Source organism: Gadus macrocephalus, chromosome 23 (assembly GCF_031168955.1).
Source record: "Gadus macrocephalus chromosome 23, ASM3116895v1".
NCBI classification, from domain to species: domain Eukaryota; kingdom Metazoa; phylum Chordata; class Actinopteri; order Gadiformes; family Gadidae; genus Gadus; species Gadus macrocephalus.
In genome coordinates this window covers 8042975-8063636 of record NC_082404.1, presented here as the reverse complement: position 1 = coordinate 8063636, position 20662 = coordinate 8042975, and the positions used below count along the sequence as shown (strand labels likewise).

The window sequence follows — 20662 nt, the reverse complement described above, 5'->3', positions numbered from 1 at the left end:
CCACTTTTAATCCCGGGCGTGAAGTCTGTATGCAGCCCTATTGTATTACATCTCCGGCAACACAACCACAGTGCATGCAGTCTCAGGTCTAATATGGCAGCATGAATTATTAACATAAAATTCAGATTGCCAATTAAAATAGTTACTTTTGAATAGAAATACAAAATGTGGATAACAATGATTTTACGGATCGGTCCAACTGAAAATGGTACACCTAACCTTGCGTTATCTGTTGTAAGGATACACATTATGTCTATCGAGCAATTCATACATCTGCAACCATTAAGTCCTTGACTAACTGGTTACTATTTATAGACCCACGTTACCTGGTGAACATCTGCTGCCCTCTAGTGGCGAAGGTGTAGAAATGCAACCAATTAGGAAGGGTGACTCGACATTTCTGCTCGACTCGTAGGTGTTAGTTTCTCATTAAGTCGGCATTGTACCAATACCTTTAAAAACATCAAAACGAACAAACAATCAACTTTATGTTAATTTTATTTTTTTTACAAGAAATAACAATCTTATATACAGACTTGCATTCATCAGGATACGATTTTTTGCTGAGGCTAGTGGTGAATTTCATTGCAGACGCGATTTCTTCACGGCGGAGGTGTCGGCGGGGACTTTGCGTTTGCGGGAAGGGGTGGTCCCGGGGGCTTGTTCGCCGTCTGAGGAAGCCACGGGCAGACAGTACAGGTGTATGGGGGGTATGGGCTCCTGTAGAAATCAAGAATACACCAGGATGTCAGCTGATCCGCTAGCTGTGAAATCACTGAGCTGGGCTGGGTGTTACTGCCTGCTAGAAATAGCTGAGGGGTAGTTAACACACACACACACACACACACACACACACACACACACACACACACACACACACACACACACACACACACACACACACACACACACACACACACACACACACACACACACACACACACACCTCCCTCCAACACACTGCAATAAACACGTGAACACGCTAACATTAACAGCCTAACACACATGTACACACGCTAACATTAACAGCCTAACACAAACACACACACACCTGCATGAGGTAGTCGGCGATGTACTCAGGCTTGATGCAGGTCACCCCCTGGGCGGTGGCGTGAGACACGTCCACCCTGAACTCCCCGGGCTTCAGGCGGCTGAAGTCAGCAAACAGGTGGGTGGCCTCCCGGTAGGAGGAGGTGTCCACCCCGGACAGCACCTGGAGGACGGGGGGGGGACCGGAGGCGGTTACCATGGAGCCTCCGAGGCTTCGCAGGTTGGTTTACCTCATTTGTTTCCTTTAAACCCTTTTTCAAATGCCTTTTTTCCCCTGATTTTATCTGAAAAACTTTATGACCTACTAAGTATTTCCTGAAAGATGTTTATTATCATATTAGTTATGTTACTGCAAACATGGTTATTGAAGGAGATATGAAGCACAATTAAAACTGAAGAAGCAGTGCCATCTCTAGTAAAACGAAGGGCATTGCAACGATGGTTGTTCCTCATTCGTTGAACTGTAGGAGGACAGGAGAAGGAGGACGATGATGTAAAATGGCGATAACATGGCCACTCCCATGAAGATTCATCTCAAATCACGAAGGCACATATCCATCAACCGTATTTGCTACTTAACAAAGGACTAGAGGGATATTGGAGGCGTACCTTGGCTCCTCCCGACTGCAGTAACCGCCTGAAGCCAGACTCTCTGGTCTGGTCGATGTTGAGCATCACGGTCCAACCACTGAACGCTCCCTGAGGAAAACATACTGGTTTAAAGGCCATACCAGTACACGTACTGGTTTATAGGTCACTACCAGTACATTTACTGGTTTATAGGACACTACCAGTACACATACTGGTTTGTAGGACACTACCAGTGGATACTTTTTAAGAGACACTACCAGTACACATACTGGATTATAGGACAATACCAGAAGAGATACTGGTTTATAGGACAATACCAGTACACATACTGGATTATAGGACAATACCAGAAGAGATACTGGTTTATAGGACAATACCAGTACACATACTGGATTATAGGACAATACCAGAAGAGATACTGTTTTATAGGACAATAGCAGTACACATACTGGTAGATAGTAGTTAGGTACTACTAGATAAAGCAAAAGCCATGGCCCAGTGTGCATGGTTATATTGTAGAACTTTTCTTAAAAAAACCAAAAAGTCTGTTCTTGCTGCAATATAAAAAAAAAATCCTGGGCCGCATCTAGCCTCATATTGCTTATGATATTATACATTTTTGATCGCCGAGAAAGAGTGTGCGTGTGTGTGTCTACCTCCAGGGGGGTGCGGTCCTGCAGGGCAGTCCTCCAGCGCTTGCCAGCCAGTGCCAGCCTCTTCTTGTGGGGGCTGATGGAGGGCAGAGCATCCAGGATGTAACCACTGCCCCACTCATACTCATCCTCCTGGGGGGAGAGGAGGTACGAAGGGAGAGACAGGGGTAGAAGGTTGGGGGTAGTGAGAGAGAGAGGGTGGTATGGTGGCAGGGGAAGAGAGGAAATGAGAAAGAAAGAAAGAAAGTTGGAGGGAAGGAAAGTGGGAGATGGATGGGGGGGAGAGAAGGTTTTGAGAGGGGAGAGAGAGAGAGAGCGAGAGAGAGGAAGGAATTAACATGATTGGACAAGGACACCATTTCTTCACAGAAAAGTTGCGGTAAACTATTCATAGAACTCTTTCTAGTGCTTTATGAGTTCTAGTCAAATGAAAAGTTCTCTGCGATCAAGCAGTGCATGTATTATATAAGCCTGTTGGAGCCGGCTCATTAATCTCGTGCTCAAGGGCACTCCAGTGCTCGCCCTTTCTCATGGCTTCCCCCCCTTCAATTCATTCACGTCAACCATTCTACCACAACCCCTGACCTCTCCCGAGTTGGACTCAGACCGGAGCAAAGTCAATGTCTGCACTGTACAGGATGTATGTAGAAAAAACATAGCCAACAGTTTACATACATGTTTTTCAATAAGGTTTATATGCCTACTTTCTCATACCACATGCGTAGACCAATTTCACCCTTCGCCCAATCCTGATTGGTCACCTGTCCCAGGTGAGCAGGTGTGGACGCAGGTGTGTGACGGGTTACCTGTAGGAAGTGTCCGGCGGCGCGGCAGGCCTCCAGGTAGGAGCGGTGCAGGATCCACTTGCCGGCGGCCATAGCAGCCAGGTACTTCTCGTTCCGCAGGGGGTTCCCCACGATGATGTGGGTGCAGCTGGGGTCGAACGACTGCTTGTCCAGCACCACGCCCCCTGCAGGCGACCAACACCACACGTCACTTATAGCCCAGGAGCGTACACCAGAAACCATTATGGGATTGACACGACGACGTGGATCACAATATGATCCTTTATACATTTTGGGTTGACGGTAACCAAAATATTTGGACATCACTAATGTCTCAGTTTCTCCTATTGCTGCGTTTCTTTCCGAACATGGAGATGGTTTACTCTGCGATGCCCTGGATATTTGCCAGTGTCAACGTATACAGCTGAATATTCAGACGATTTGGACCAGAGCCCGCGGAGAGCCGCTCTGATTTACAAGGGCCTCCCACGGGGTGACGTGGTCCCCTGACGCCTCCTCCGTTACTTCCTGCACCACACCGTTCTTCACGAGGGGCCAGCTGCTGCAGCCCCCGGCCTACGGCAGCTGGCTCCCTCCAGCGCCACACGCTCCTTCATCGCTTGCAAAACAACACATTTAGGGAAGGGACTATGAGAGGTCTTAATCTGGATCCATCTCGACTCTGTTCCACAGTTTGTACTCTGGGATCCAGCCGTCCCACTGTGTGATAGCAGGACTTAGAGGAGGCAGCACAGCTCCTTCCACTGAAGAATAATCCTCTTTAAATGAAGCTTTCAGAAGGGGATTTGAGGGAGTGTCTATCTAAAGGGGCCAGTCTACATGGGGTTGATTTAAAACCTTAACAGAAACTTGCAAAGTTTTCTACTGCTGGCCAAGTTTGTGTTTGCCAATTACTGACAGATCCCCCGCCTCCAGCGACATGATTGGTTAAACCAATATCCAGCAGATTTGAGCTGGTGTTTGGGTAAGGAGTTTCAGAGTGAGGGTTTGGTACCGAGCTCCTCGATCAGGTGGCTGTAGTCGATGCGCTCCTGGGGACTCAGGGAGGACAGCTGGAACCTGGGGGGCAGCTTCTCCTGGTTCTCCTCCTGCGGGGGGGGGACATCCACACAGGGCATTACAGCCTGCTGATGCTACGGCCAGCCGGATGTGGAGCTTGTTCTCTTATGTGAGTGCAACTGTCTTTAAGTCTTGGTGTTCTGCCTTGTTTTGCAGTACCACTATACAATAGGGGCACATTAATGAACCACTACTTCACTTAGTTAATTAACAGACTAACTTAATAGTTAGCTAATGGTCTATTAATAATTTGCTTTAACCGTGTTCATGAATTGTGTGTTTATGTGCTGTTCGTACTCAACAGGTTTAGGGTTCCCTTTAACCCCCTCACCCTTACCCTGATGCTAATGATACATAATAATGCTCATAACTGTAATTACACATCATGAACTAACATGACTAAAATGAATGTAATGTATGTAAGCATTGTAAAGTGTTACTGCGTCGTTTCTAAATGTAACTTGCTGCTGCAACACCTGAATCCCACTGGATTAATGAAGCGTTCTCTCATCCCATCCTCCATTTTGTAGACATCAACAGCCAGTCAAACATTTGTTCATAACACCCCAAAAAAGGTAAATGTTAAGAGTTTTTGGTTCCATCCCTTGACTCTGTCGTAAGTGTATCTTTCTGGGTTCGACCTCCAAAGTCCTAGGTAGAACTGTAAGCTTCCTTGTGTATTGTGCCCCAATTGTCCTTAAAAGTTACTGTGAATAAAAGCACCTGCTGAAGGACAGTTGCACTGTGCGACTGTGGGATAGGAGGGAGAGTTTGTGGTGGGCGTGGCCAGGTATGCCAGGTGTGTTTCTACCTGAGGCTCAGGAGGTACCAGGGGGTTGGCAAGGGGGAAGGCTATGCTGGGGGCTTTAGGGGTCAGGAGGTCATCGCTAGGATCCTCCGCCAGAGGGGTCATCACTCTCTGGGCCATCTGCTGGTCAATGACATCACAAGCGGCTGTGGACGTAAAGGAAGAAAAGTAATTGGATTGATTGGTTGTAGGAAGAAAAGGCTGAGATGGTATTGGTTAGAGAAAGAATCAGCTTGGATGTGATTTGGAGAACAAGCTTGGATGTGATTGTGAGAATAAGCTTGGATGTGATTGGGTGAAGAAAGAAAAGGTGGAGATGTCATTGGTTAGAGAACGAATAAGCTCAGACGGGGTTGTTCGTATAAAGAAGGCCTTCATCTACATCACAAGCCTCAGAAGTCCTCACCGCCGAACCCTTCTGCACTCACCCATCTCCACCAGCTCAGAGTCGGTGAAGCTATCCCTGAACGAGGCCTTGCTCTCGGGTGGGCGGGCCACGGGGTCCGAGTGCTGGGAGGGGCTGCCGGGCCACTGGAGGTTATCGGCCAGCTTGGCCCGCTCCTCCCGGGCCGTGGGGTCGTCCCACACGATCTGCTCGCTCTGGGACGGCTCTGTGTTCATGTCCAGAACCGCCTCCCTGTTCATCCTAGAGGGGAGGAGAGGACAACACAACGTTACATCCTATACCTTTAGATAACCATCATATCAAGGACTGTAGAAGGGTCGAGTCTCTACCTGAAGGCCTCCATGGTGCGTCTGGTGCTACGCCCAGACCGGAGGCCCTTGACGTCGGGGGTGTTGGGGCCGGTGTCGGACCCCGCAGACCCCAGCCGGCTGAGGCAGGCCGCGGACCTCCTCCCCGTGGTGAGCTTGGTGGCCGACATGATCTCCTGGAGCTGCTTCTGGAGCTTCTCCCTCATCTCCAGGCTCTCCGATAAGTCTGGAGGAACATAGTGGTGTCAGTGGGTTCAGTCCCCTGGGCAGTAGGAGGCGGCCATCTTGTTTCTTCTCGGTTCTAAACGGAAGCTCTGTACTTTATACTTACTATATACTATATACTATATACTAATTTACATAATCTACTGAAAGATCTTTTTTGATTAAAACTAAACACCCAATCTTTCTCGATTGGCTCAGAGTTGAACCAATCAGACCTGTATAACTATGGAGGTAGATTTGTGTCTTTATTATGCAATCAAAAATAATAGGTTTGAGAGCAAAACTTTCCACACTGCAATCAAAAAATAGGTTTGAGAGCAAAACTTTCCACACTGCAATCAAAAAATAGATTTGAGAGCAAAACTATCGACACTGCAATCAAAAAATGTTTTATTGCAAGATAAATTAATGTGATAAAAAAAATATTAATGGGAATCCAAAAGTTTTGTTTGCAAACCCAAAAGTTTTGTTTGCGAATCCAAAAGTTTTGTTTGCGAATCCAAAAGCTTTGTTTGCGAATCCTAAAGTTTTGCTTGCGAATCCAAAAGCTTTGCTTGCTGTTGAATTGAATCTCGTGGGCGGGACCTACGCCGAAAGATGTAAGACACGTCTCTATTGGCTAGTCTCGATCGGAGTGACAGCTTGGCAACATCAGAAAAGCCGCTGCCCCCCGACCGCCTCCAGAAGCAGATTGTCGGCCTGATGGACAGGGAGTTCGTTTGTTGGCGGCGGTCAACAACATCGCCCTGCTCTCCTCTGCCATGGTCTCCTTGTCGGCTGACAGGGAGGCCTACGGAATTTTCAGGGCGCGCAAGCGCGCGCACGGGACAAGCCCATAAGGCGAAGCCTAGACGGCGTAGCCTACATGAAATAGAACTCCCTCTCTCGTTACTAACTGTGGATGTTGCCAATCTGTCACTCCGATCGAGACTGGCCAATAGAGACGTGTCTTACATCTTTCGGCGTAGGTCCCGCCCACGAGATTCAGCTCAACAGCAAGCAAAGCTTTTGGATTCGCAAGCAAAACTTTAGGATTCGCAAACAAAGCTTTTTGATTCGCAAACAAAACTTTTTGATTCGCAAACAAAACTTTTGGATTTGCAAACAAAACTTTTGGGTTTGCAAACAAAACTTTTGGATTCCCATTAATATTTTTTTTATCACATTAATTTATCTTGCAATAAAAAATTTTTTGATTGCAGTGTGGAAAGTTTTGCTCTCAAACCTATTTTTTGATTGCAGTGTGGAAAGTTTTGCTCTCAAACCTATTATTTTTGATTGCATAATAAAGACACAAATCTACCTCCATATATAACCTGTGTTAGTTTGTGGTTCTTGTGGTCTGAGAGCATTTGCTAGGACAGACCTCTGCTCTCTGTAGTGTCATGTGCCTCCTCCTCGACAAGCGTCTCTCCGTTGCTCTGACAACGGGATGTGGATTCTTCTTCGGTAGTATTGAGATTGGGCTGCGGAGGGATGAAATGAGGAAATGAGTCTTGCATGTCCACATTAAGAACAGGTTACTCATAAGGCCAGTGGTGACAGAGTAAGTACTATGCACTTACTAAAACAATACCATTAAGAAATAGGAAAAGCGAGAGAGTGTGTGAGGGTAATTATTATAATAATCATCAAATATAACATTTAACCAGTTTCCATACTGTTATCTAACTTATCTCCATTTCTTGGTGTACATGTGGTCCTGGTGTGAAAGAAATCCTGTTGTAATAACCCCCCCCCCCCCCCCCATCTCTTTTTTCATCATCTTCTATACCTGTAGCCCCCCTCACAGATTGGGGGCTACTCAGCACTCACCTGGTTGCCGTGGGTGATGGTGAGGTCACGGAGCTGGGTGCGTGTGAAGGGGGGCGACCTCTGGGAGTTGTGGGGCACCTGGCTCAGACTCAGGCTCATCTTGGGGTTGAAGGTGAAGGGGTACAGGGACTCTGGGACCCGCTTCTGCTCCTCGGCACACTGGAGGAGGCAAGGCAGCATTAGAACCATCTGTCTTTATTAAATATTAAATAATAGGGTTATAATAATGAATACATCATGGACGATACCTTTCAGAACTGACTGGGATCACTTCAATGAGCTTGCTCTGTATTGATGAGTGGGATTCTATAATCTATAATTTGATTAGGGTTATTGACTCCCTGATGAAAGGTTCTGACTTTGAACCCCAATTTCTGTATCTATAATGTCAGAGCTAAACCTGCTCCTTAATGACCTGTATCTATAACGTCAGAGCTAAACCTGCTCCTTAATGACCTGTATCTATAACGTCAGAGCTAAACCTGCTCCTTAATGACCTGTATCTATAACGTCAGAGCTAAACCTGCTCCTTAATGACCTGTATCTATAACGTCAGAGCTAAACCTGCTCCTTAATGACCTGTATCTATAACGTCAGAGCTAAACCTGCTCCTTAATGACCTGTATCTATAACGTCAGAGCTAAACCTGCTCCTTAATAACCTGTATCTATAAGGTCAGAGCTAAGCCTGCTCCCTAATGACGTTAAGGACAGCATCATGTGATAATGTGTGGCTGTACGGTGTGTGTATGCGTGCTGGGATGAGGGAACCCACCGCGTGGAGCCAGTGTTGGGACACCACCTGCAGCCCCCTCTCCTTCAGTCCCCGGTACTCCCGTGTGTTGTCCCCCACACGGCCCTGGTAGATGTAGTGGGTCACGCTGTCGTCACATGACCACCTTGATCACACACACACACACACAGTAATTATTTCAATGGCTGATCAACGTCACACAACTGGTGGTAAAACGGGACCCTTTTAAAAAGAGTCATAAAACATCCAAAGCAAAGACCAAACAACAAAGATTTTATTTCCCCTGAGCAGTCGCTGTATTGGAACAACAATACTAGCAAGAAAAACTTGAGAGGAGGCATGGACTGAGCTACTAACCTGAAGTCTCACTAGAAGAGACCTGAGGAGTGAGCTACTAACCAGAAGTCTCACTAGAAGAGACCTGAGGAGTGAGCTACTAAGCTAATGTCTCATTAGAAGAGACCTGAGGAGTGAGCTACTAACCTGAAGTCTCATTAGAAGAGACCTGAGGAGTGAGCTACTACCCTAATGTCTAATTAGAAGAGACCTGAGGAGTGAGCTACTACCCTGAAGTCTCATTAGAAGAGACCTGAGGAGTGAGCTACTAACCTGAAGTCTCATTAGAAGAGACCTGAGGAGTGAGCTACTACCCTGAAGTCTCATTAGAAGAGACTTAAGGAGCTACTAACCTGAAGTCTGCCCCCAGCGAGGCAGCGATGGTGTTGAGCTCTCCCTGCATCTTGCTCAACTTCTTCCCCACACAGACCACCACTCCTGCCAGCAGGCCCTCCGGCGTCTTCTCCTGGACCTGGAGGGGACACACAACACCAGGACCGGGACTCTTAATAACATAAACAAGCAGTTTGCAAGGGGAGTGTATACAGTTTCAATTCTTCCCTCACAAGCCCAGCCCGGGAGTCAAGCTACAGCAGACAGATTCACATTTAATTATGAAGACATGCAAGTACTATGGCTACCACTGTTGGCTGCATAACACTTGGGTTACGCAGTTTGGAAATCACTCTCTCTCATCTTCCATTAAAGAGGAAGGAATTAGCAGGGAGAAGCCGTGTCCGATGAAGATATAGATACTTCAACAGCTTCCACTTACATGGGGATGTGTGGATAATGACAAGTATGAGACTACTCTTATATAAGCAGAACTAATAAATTAAACCCACAGAGGGGGAGAATGAAACCTGCTCTCCAGTGAGATTCAGGCTGGTTATTCCTATAACCGAGGTCAACGAAACGGGCTGTATATTTACGGTTAAGTGTAGCCTACCTTTATTGAGAGTCGGGGCGATTTAAAATGGAATTAGGGTAAATGCAGGACAATCATTTATTTTTCCCAGTGACTAAAAATAATGATGGCGCGTCTCGTCCACAATTCCTCTTGTGCACAATAGTTTTAGTCAGGTGATCGGCTCCTGTTATTGCTAGTTGCCACCCAACAACAAGGTACTGCTCCTCCCTGTGATGCCCAAATAGAAGCATGCTGTCATAGCTTCTCCTTCTGATATAGATGAGCGGGTACCTGTGGTTCAGGCCTCTTGCTGAGCTCAGGGCTGGCGCTGAGGGCCTGCTGGTCGGGGCAGCGAGAGCTGTTGGCCAGCGCCACCTTCAGGTTCCTGTTGATGACGTCGGTCAGAGGAGTCTCCGTTCGCTCCCCCGGCTTCACCCGGCCCCCCGGGGTGTCCAGTGCACCCAGCGCGTCCTGCAACGCGCCATGGGAGACAGAGGGAGGATTACACCGTTGATATAATCAGCTAATTAGCTCTGAGGCAGAGTTAAAATGAGCCAAAATCGAGGATACAACGGCGCCCTCTGTGGTAACAGACAGGTTTGTACAACTTTACAGTGAAAAACATGAATAAACCTGCAGTAGAGTAGACTGTATTAACAACCCAATAAATTAAATGTTTTTAATAACTTTGATAAGAGCAAATTATATAATAGCCAGATAAATCAAGAGACCATAAGTTTGTATTTTCATCGTACTTTGTTTCCATTTGTGAATATATTTTATCTAGAGGCTTTTTACGTTGCTGATACGTTCAAAGATTTCATTGAACCAACGTTATCTAACAGTACCCATCACTGGCTGGGCTACCTTGACATTGAAGGAGGGTCTGAAGAGCTGGTCTCGGCTGAGGAAGCGCGAGGGCGTGTCCAGCTGGAGGGGGGTCTCCTTCTGGAGGCCACTCCCCCGGCCCGCCTGCGGCCCCGCCCCCGGGGTCCGAGGCTCCTCCCCCTGCTCCTCTCCGAGGGGCTTCATCTGGTCCAGCACCGAGCGGAACACCTTGGACTGGAAGCGCCCCACGTCCAGCGGGGTGACCGCCTTGCCGCTCTGGCGCCCCAGAAGAGGGAACTCTGGGGAGAGGGAGTCCAGCGCCGGGGGGGGAGGAGCCATGCGCTGGGAGCCGCCCACAAAGCTGTCGTCATCCCTCTCTGCCAATCAGAAGAGGGGAGGGAGGGGTTATAGCGTGAAGAGATACTGGTTTAGTCCACTTCCTGCTCAAGATATATCAGGATTTGATTTCAAGTATTTGTGTATGTCTTGAGGAGTTTGTATTCATTACCAGTTCTTCTAATGCATTCATAGCAAATGCCTTTGTGTTATGATTAAACTATTAACTTAAAGATGACATATTATACCACCAGGTGCGAGTGTGATACGCCGTTACAAGCTGTTTCGAAAATCAGCCTCTTCTGACATCACAAGGAGGCGTAATAACGGCTAATCACACTCACACCTGGTGGTGTAATATATCACCTTTAAACTATGAATATGCAACCAACTTTGTAACTGCAACCAAAACTAAACATTTTGAAAAAATAATCATGTTTTGTAGCTAATCTCATAATTTCAATCATTTTGTAATTAATCATAAATAATTGATCAGATGTAGTATATTATCATTTGTAATAGCTTGCTGCCATGGAGCCTTAGGAGGCCACATGGGCGCCCTCCCTCACCGGGCGAGGGGGGGCGGTCCACCAGGTACCGGTCCTCGGGGGCCCGCTGCCCGGTGCGGGCCGACTCCAGGATCCAGTGCATGGTGACGGCGGGGAGCCCCCACTTCTGGGCCGCCTGGTACTTGGTGCCCTCGGGGGTCTGCAGCACCAGGTGGCTGCTGGCCAGCATGCCCTTCTTCTGGTTGGCCGTCCGCACAAAGTAGTCCTGGACACTGGAGGGGATATAGGATCATTAGATAGAAAGAGACCACAACACAGAATAATCCCAAAGCACGTAATTAAATCATGATGATCATAGTCTTCACAAGATGAACGTATACATGTAAATACATCCAATTTCATAAGAACTAATACATTCTAAAGTTATCTTATAAATCAGCCTTCATGACAGTCAGCCCCCACCACACTCAGCCCCCACCACACTCAGCCCCCACCACACTCTGCCCCCACCACACTCAGCCCCCACCACACTCAGCCTCCACCACACTCAGCCTCCACCACACTCAGCCTCCACCACACTCAGCCCCCACCACACTCAGCCCCCACCACACTCAGCCCCCACCACACTCAGCCTCCACCACACTCAGCCTCCACCACACTCAGCCTCCACCACACTCAGCCTCCACCACACTCAGCCCCCACCACACTCAGCCTCCAGGTGTCCTCACCTGGCTCCGAGGTGCTTGGCCAGCTCCACCAGGCACTCCCTCTCCGCTCCGGTGAACTGGCTGACGGAGAGCACGCAGGACGTGAGGGGGGAGCAGCCGTCCTTCACCTCCACCGGGCTGAACAGAGGGTTGGAGAGGATGGGCAGCAGACACTTCTTCTCATCACACAAGACCTGGAGGAGAGACCAGACCACATTAATGCTCGCACAACTAAATGGTTATCATCGTAGCACTTATACCATATCCAGTGAACAGCGGGTACGTCTGATTGGGTCTTTGGTTTCCGTCTTTCACACGCCATGAAAGTAATTCATACGCCATCATTCTCTTATGGACTATTCTATAATTCAATCATAAGACGAAGTCCAATGGGAAATCTATAAATTGTGATACAAAACGACTTCATCTTTAGGTACATTTTCTTTCTGCAAGTACCCTTGAGCGACATAATCCTGCCCTAGAAATCATGTTTATTTGATTAACTATATTTTGTATTTTTAACACTATTGTTAATATTTTAGCTGTTATATGCAGCCACTACAGGTGCAACCCTTCACCAGACCAGACGGAGCCATAAGCCCAGAAGCAGAGGCGTCTCACCAGCCAGGTGTCGGTGACCACCTCGTCCACGGTGGCCTCCACCTCGCAGCCCAGCAGCGGCACCACGCCGTAGTCCGCCACGGCCCGGGTGCGGCCCGTCAGCACCTTGCCCCCGTTCTCCATCACCAGGAGGGCCAGCTGCGCGTCCTCCTCCGAGCCGAAGCCCAGCAGACGGAAGCGCTTCCCGGTGAACGGCAGACCCCCCTGGCTGGCCTGCTGCAGGGTGGAGTCCGCCTCGGTGGAGTCGCTGGGTTCTGCCGGGGCCCAGCGATCCGGCTGGGGGCCCGGGAGGCTGCTCATAGAGCGTCTACTGTCTGGTGGGGGCATCTCCACTGCAGCGTGGAAAGGGGATTTATTATGTTCTAGGTAAATATGTCTAAAGAACCATAAGCAGTATGGAGATTATATTAATGGTATTAACAATCCCTCATTATACTACAATGTTCTTTCACTTAATTTTTATTACAGTTGGACCAGCCTATTTTACTATGCCTTTCATAAATATGACAAGTGTCTTTTAACCGACAATTACCGGTACTTGAGAGGCTCAAGGCCCCAAGGAAGAGCTATCGGCTAATTTGATTTAGCTGATAGATAAACTGATAGCAGCCAATTAAATCCCCATTAGCTCTAATTGGAGGTTGGATAATTGGTGAAGTGAAGGCATAGCGACTCCACATTTCTGTGGAGCAATCTTGTTTTTGACACAATGAACACCTACACACCTACCAGATATTAATATATTCTGTTCAATACTGAAACCAAATATCCCCCTAGTTATACATATCAAAGTACTGGTGAAAGAACACCAACTAATATAGCAACTCCTCCTAGCGCATACAATTAACCAGAACGTCCCCAGTAGGGTTTATTTTCCGTGGTCGTGGATACTTGCCTACAGTGGGGTCGTCGTCCATGTACTGGGAGAGCAGGTCCTCCTCGGCCCTGCGCTGGGCGGGGGTGCTGGGGCTGGTGGCCGGCGGCTCTGGGGCGGCTGAGGTGGAGGCTCTGGAGGTGGAGGCGGCTCTGGAGGGGGGGGCCGGAGGCAGGCAGTCCTGGTGGAGGAAGTCGTCCTCTGGGAGCAGGGTCCCCCTGGAGTAGCTGTCCAGCAGCCACTGCACCGTCACCACGTGGGGCCTGGGGGGCGGGGGAGAGAGGACTCAACACTCTGGATCTGGGCCCCTGTGTGCGTGGCGGTCTGCTGGGCACCGGCCAGGCTTTCTGAACCCACCGCCAGACATAGGACCTCGTAAGATAAAGGAAACTTTAGCGGACGGACGACAGCTAAAGCCAGCCCGAGCAGTCGGTGCTCACGTATCTGTGTGTGTATTTGTTTGTGTGTGTTGCCTGTGACGCACGAGACCGGGAAAACGGCTGCGGCACTCTGGGTCGGCCAAAATAAAATACAATTTCCTCCCGTGCGTCTCCTTTAGTGAGGAACCCTTCATCGGCAACAGACATTGTTCCAGTCATCTTTACACAGGTCCTTCATCTCAGAGGGCTGGGCTCAACAGAACTTTCTCACATGAATTGTAATGTATATATTCTGCCATATTGAGAATGATCATTCTGTTCTAGAGGTCTTCTTTTCTTTTTTAACTTATTGGGGTCAATGTGGTGGTGAAAGCTGCCCATCACATTACCAGGACGGAGCTGACATCTATGGAGGACCTCTACACTCAGCGCTGCAGGAAGAAGACTAACCAGATTATTAAAGACCCTCATCACCCCAGTAACAAACTGTTTCAGCTGCTCCCGTCTGGTAGACGCTACCGCAGCATCCAGACTTTGCATTTAGGTCCCTGCTCTCCTACTTGTGTTCCTCTTATAAACTTATTTTATTATTATTACTATTATTATATTTTTATTATATTTATTTTTTATTATTTAAGTCTCAGCTTTCCTACTTGTGTTTCTCATATACCTTTACTTTCTCTTATATTGCACTGTTGGAGGAGCCCAAGACTAAAGAATTTCATTGCCAGCGACTGCTCTGTAATTGTTGTGCATATGACAATGAAACCATCTTGAATCTTGAATCAATGGCAAAAATAACCTAGTGGAGAACAAAGCTCTCCTTGACTCCTTTAGAGGCGTGGTGATGCCAGTGGAGCAGCGAGCGGACCCAGGGAGCTCTGACCTGTGTGTGGCCTTGGCCAGGGAGGAGATCAGGTCCTTGTCCGGCTCTCCCATCACCACGTGAGTGAGGTCCTCGCTGGGCTGGTTGAAGCGCAGCCCCCCCGCCAGGTTCACCAGCCTCCGCAGCTTGTCCAGCTTCTTCGGTGGCAGCCCGCACAGATACAGCTGCTCACAAAATAAGAGCATGATCATTGCTCAATTCAAAATAAGAGCACACACTGTCGCTATGCATAAATGTGATCCCCTTACCAGTTCAGGATAGACCCGTCAGTCATAAAATAAATTCACCATTTCATATATTTATATCTTTTGTATTTCAAAATAAAAGTCTCTGCGTGTCACATCACGCAGTAATAAGTATTGTAAGTCTTTAAAAAAAAAAGGCCAATACAATTACTCTTCCTGTTACTACACAATGTTAATATTGAACTGCTAATACTATGATAATATTCCTTGAAACCTGAGAGTAATTTAACATCACCCAACACTAAAATCGTCACAGTACACACTGTCCATTATTTAGCTTCTGCACGTGTAGGTACTGTATGCAGCCAGGATCTCCAGGGAGGCAAGGATGGAGAGCTCCAGCGTTGCTAGGTTACCTTGCATCCGTCCAGCACGTCATTCGTAAGGCAGGTGGCCAGGTCCAGTGTGTCGACGGGGTCTTTGGCCTCCAGACGGGAGGTGGTGTTGTTGGTTAGGCCGGTGGCGTTGGTCAGGGAGGTGTCGTTGACGGTCATGCTGCTGTTGACAGAGATGCGGCTCAGACCCAGCAGGGAGGAGGCTTCTGGAGGAACAGAATCACTAGCTCAGTACAACGACAAGAATGACAGGCAGTACTTATGGTGAAAAAGATACACTAAGGAGAAGCTAGGACTAAGTCGGTCAGGCAGTGGACACTGGGGATCTCACACATGACCGTAGACCATCTTGCCCCTGGATGTACCAACTAGTAAATGGTGACAATGATACGACTCTAAATACATAAATATTATTAATACAATTTCAAATGTAAACTGAAGTGTACAAAATGGTTTAAAGTGTTTTTTTTTGCCATCAACTATAAACATTAGCCAGGTGTAGGCATACATGAACACCACTTGATGAACACTTCGATGACCAACTGTAACCCTGGTAACAGGGTGTTGTGTACCAAGGCCCTGATAAGACCCACATGGTGCTCCAGATCCCTCACCGTCCTTCCTGCCGCCCCTGGTGGGTGTGGAGGTGTGGAGCTGGGTGGGTTTGGCGGCGCCTCGCTCCACGGTGTAGCGGCTCTCGTCCTGGCAGAAGCCCTTCTCTATGCTGTCAAACAGCCAGTGGAGAGACACGCAGTAGATGTTCCACTTCCTCGCACACTCGTACTTCTGGCCTTTAACACACACATTCAACGCACCAGACTTTAACCATGACTTGAAAAGTTCTGAGCTAGGCGAGATTCGGTTCTGGCCGGGAAATAGGTAACGCAAATCAGAAATCTCCCTCAAAACAATCATACACACCATAATTGCACTAAACAATAAGTAGTAGACAAAGATACAAACACACTACAACTATACTTATACACTATTATTTACTAGCTACAGCAGTAAAGGTCTTGAGCCGAGTTGAGGACTTTTTCACACAGCACCTTTGCAATACGGGCACCAAAGTAAATCCTAATCCACAGAACTGAGAATGAGCAGAGAATGAGGAGCAGAGAATGAGGAGCAGAGAATGAGGAGCAGAGAATAAGGACCCGGGTATGAGGTCCCGAGGGGGGACCAGGGCTCACCGGTGGGCTCGCTGACGATCAGGTGGGTGCACTCGTTCATCTTGAGCTGCCCGGTGTACTGCGCCCCGTGCTCCTGGCAGAGCCGCTGCACCTCCTTGCGCTCCACGCTGGAGAGCCCCGTCACACAGAGGATGCAGCCCCGGAGCACGGGGCAGCGGTGGGCCTCCAGCGGCAGGTCGGTGTACCTGAACAGACTGGGGGGGGCGTTGGCATGGTTGGTACGTCTGTTGTGTGTGGCTGGATACGTTTTCTAGAGATTTCTACATTTCTACTACTGTCCTGTTCTTTTTGCAGTGAGACATGCATACAATCATTTACCATCGCTGTCTCTGCCGAATTGTGTATGATTGCATCTAACGTCCATATTAAAAGCCATTTCATCATCTGCTAAAAAAGTAAACAACAACAGCAAATTACAGTAATGCATATCTAAAAGACAGCCCCTGAACATGACGGCTTCCACATGCACACTCCTGTCCTCCGTGCACGCACCTGTCCTGGGATCTTTCCCAGCATGCTTTGACCCAGGAGGGCAGCAGTACAGGTTTGCCCAGACTGGCAGCCACCAGGTACTTCTTACTGCCCACTTCGCCTGCGACCAGGTGAGTGACAGACACGTTGAGGTCCAGGTAGACTCGCCCGCCCATCAGCTGCACCAGATCCATTACCTCCAGCTGGACACACCCACACAACAATAATAGCAAATAAAGTAACTATTACTAAAATAACGATATCTCACAGAATCGGTCTCAAGGGTATGTCCAACAAAACATCCTCCCATTGCTAAGCAGAAGGTCTCAGAGTGTGTTTAAATAAAAGAAAGAACAGGACAGAGAGAACCGCCCATGAAAGTGACTGACCCGTTCGGCCTTGTCCAGGCTGGTGCAGGAGATGGTGATGTCAGCCATGGCCATGTTGAACACGGGCTTCTCTGCTCGGGGAACACATCGCTGCTGCTGCAGACAGAACAGCACCACCAGGGGGCTGACCACCCTGCAGCCAAGCTACAGACACAACGACACAGAGGGAGAGGTACAGAGATGATCCCTCATGGATGGATGCACACCTTATCTGTCTGTCTGTACACCGATACGAAGTGTTTAGTCCCAATGTCCTCAGTCTACCTGTGATCATCCTAAAGCAAGATGTCCTCTAACAGATCAATAATGTATCGATACAATCAATTAAAGTCACTTTGAATAAGAACGTCAGAATGCAGAATTATCTTAATTTTAAATACTAATAGTATACACAGTGGCCCCCCAGCCCTTCTAGATATAACAATACTCAGACTTGAGCCCCACCTTCTTGCAGTGGTGGAAGGCAGGCGTGGTGAAGCTGCTGAACACAAACAGGGATTTGTCTTTGTTGTTGCAGCCTAGAGCGGTTTCTTCAGAGATGCGCCTAACACACTTCTCAGACTGCATCTCCAATATGGCCTGCACACAATGCAGTAGAGTTAACAGTTATAATAATCTATACAGGGCATGTACATCAGAATGTATTATGGGATTTTTGGTTGGCATACGCTCGAGTCCTCGAGAGGACTCGAGAGTAGTAGTACTATAAAATCATAAATCAACATGAATATAAAGCAGCCTAGGAAAAATAAAAATTGGTTTTGCCATGTCTCACATGAGAAATGTTGTGGCTGTTTCAAACATAACAATATCTTCCCCGATGGCAGACGATTAATTACTAAATAAGAACAACCAACTCTTACTACCAACATACTAACTAACATTATACGACGTCGCGATGTACAAGCCTCATATAACTGACAACTTGTTTTAGTGTGCAATACTGACAGAACACAATAACAGTTATATGTAGAGCCAGGCCAGAATCATAATATATCATGATATATTTAGTATCCGGGTTTAATAACAGTCGGTACTATGGATACAATACCTCGTATGCCTTCTCCGCATAGTCCGTTTTCTGTCCTCCGGTTTCAACAAACTTGACGATAAACGATTCCTTGGCCGGTGGTGACATTGTTGTGCTGTATTAGCAGCCTGCACAGCAGAAGAGTGCGTGCTTATTTATGTCAACATGTTAGAAATCACAGAAATCACAGAAACCACAGCTAGCATGAAAGGCTACAGCCGCCAAAGAGGACATCCGCATCACAACCTCTCAGGCGCAGCTTCCTCCATGGAGCAAACAGATAAGTCTCATCGGATTGTATTTAATGGGCATAAACCACCAATACCGCAACTCTTTGGACAGCTTGGATCATCCTCTTTGTTTAGTCATGCCTTCCCAAACATCCCAAATATACAGGTTTGTCATGTATGAGCAACTTTCTAGTTGTAAGCAAGTCTGTGAAGGATTCGATGTTTCAAAGGGATCTGAAGTGATTGATGGTCGGTTCACAGACTTGTTGACAGAGGGTTTCTCTGGGAGTCTCTTTAAATACAACCAGATAAGCCTTTAAATGTTCATGCCAGAGGACACCCCATCGAGGCAGCGACTAGTGTTTAGTCGCCTGCGGCTGATGGACTAACGTTAACGGTATATAGGGTATAGAGATGGTGCCGGTGGAGGACTGGTAGTATTCTCGTTATTGAGAGCCAGACGAAACTCTACCTCTGTTGTCTTGTTGACCAAATAAAAGCCATTGACAATGACCAGATAAACAAGTATATGAGGGGACGGACGAGGGCAGCCCGTTACCTACCGTGTTATTAACAGTTAAGCACAGGAGCTCAGCCGGGGTGCAGCACCGAGCGGAGAGGACGGCTTCCTCTGGTCCTCCGTTCAGTTCAACATGGAGAAAACGCGTACAACTCGTCTCAAAGTATTAGCACTCATGTTATCAGAGCCCCCAAAACGCCCTATATTGACGTACAGACAAGTTTTTATTATATTCCGTAGTTCACAATGGCTCACAGATAAGAGTCGCTGCAATGTTGTTGCCATTCGCGCCAACGGCGTCAGTTCCGGTGTGTGTCACACGCTATTATGTCCGCCTCCTTTGCAATAGAAAAGTGGCCGGTATGAACTATAGAGCAAAATGCAATATCGACTTTTCAAATGAATGTACAAACGTTTTGAAAAAAGGTGTATGCCTGTCGACACATATTAGTATCTTTATAATTATATAAATATATACAACATACCATATGTATATGGTTGCAGCACAACTCTGCAACCATGGTTATGTGGTGGTGGTTAGTGAGGTCCCCCCTTCACTTTAGGCGTCTTTGAGTGTTATTAATTATTATTATTATTCATGTTTAACCTCTGTTTTCCTTTTATTCCTAGTCTGTTTTACATAGTTTTGAATGATGACTATATGCTCTGTAAGGTGACCTTGGGTGTCTTGAAAGGCGCCTCTAAATTAAATGTATTATTATTTATTATTATTAACTCCAGGATCACCTCATACAACATCACTTGTTTGAAAAATTCCAGTCTGGTTTCCGCTATGGCCACAGTACAGAAACAGCCTTGGTCAGGGTCACAAATGACCTCCTGATGGCAGCAGACACCGGCTCCCCATCTCTCCTCATCCTCCTGGACTTAACAGCTGCTTTTGATACGGTTGACCACAATATTCTCCTTCACCGCCTGCAATACACCATTGGACTATCAGGAAATGTAAAGAACTGGTTCACCTCGTACCTCACTGACAGAACTGAGCACGTTGCCCTGGGCAAAGCAAAATCACACACCAACAACGTCACCTGCGGTGTCCCCCAGGGCTCGGTGTTGGGCCCCACACTGTTCTCACTGTACATGCTCCCCCTGGGTAGTGTCATTAGCAGGCATGGCTTATCTTACCACTGCTATGCTGATGATACACAGCTCTACATCAGGACAACCCCCACTTCTTCTGCCCCTCTGCCAACATCCACACTGACCACCTGCTTGGAGGAGATAGAGGCGTGGATGAAGCTCAACTTCCTACAACTTAACAGCCATAAAACGGAAGCCATCCTTGTTGGCACGCCACATCAGCTCCGCTCCCCCACCATCACCAATATCACCTTCTCTGGCAAAAACATCCCCCTTTCCACATC

The 20662-nt window shown here is 47.6% G+C and overlaps 1 protein-coding gene and 1 long non-coding RNA gene across 6 annotated transcripts; one reads left to right on the top strand and one right to left on the bottom strand.

The window, feature by feature from the left end:
* Window positions 1-480: 480 nt before the first annotated feature.
* Window positions 481-19554, bottom strand: topbp1 (DNA topoisomerase II binding protein 1). 5 transcript variants are annotated; one of them, XM_060044942.1, is made up of 29 exons: window positions 19487-19554; window positions 19318-19402; window positions 18546-18652; window positions 17939-18073; window positions 17495-17638; window positions 17127-17308; window positions 16635-16828; window positions 16056-16232; window positions 15463-15647; window positions 14862-15025; window positions 13617-13858; window positions 12722-13053; window positions 12122-12294; window positions 11454-11665; window positions 10588-10925; window positions 10012-10191; window positions 9164-9282; window positions 8496-8619; window positions 7722-7880; window positions 7273-7372; window positions 5703-5907; window positions 5396-5613; window positions 4971-5113; window positions 4095-4188; window positions 3101-3264; window positions 2298-2426; window positions 1660-1749; window positions 1046-1213; window positions 481-717 (listed from the first exon to the last, which is right to left on the bottom strand). In XM_060044942.1, the coding sequence occupies exons 3-29, from the start codon at window positions 18630-18632 to the stop codon at window positions 583-585; spliced, it is 4593 nt and encodes a 1530-aa protein (XP_059900925.1). In that variant the 5' UTR covers window positions 18633-18652; window positions 19318-19402; window positions 19487-19554; the 3' UTR covers window positions 481-582. The 5 variants fall into 5 exon arrangements, with proteins under 5 accessions (XP_059900925.1, XP_059900924.1, XP_059900927.1 ...); XM_060044941.1 differs by lacking the exon at window positions 19487-19554 and having other exon boundaries at window positions 19318-19453; XM_060044944.1 differs by lacking the exon at window positions 19487-19554 and having other exon boundaries at window positions 481-720; window positions 1052-1213; window positions 19318-19453.
* On the top strand, window positions 6113-6413 carry LOC132452362 (uncharacterized). The gene is made up of 2 exons (XR_009524299.1): window positions 6113-6215; window positions 6256-6413. It is a non-coding gene; the product is annotated as an uncharacterized LOC132452362 (long non-coding RNA).
* Window positions 19555-20662: the final 1108 nt, after the last annotated feature.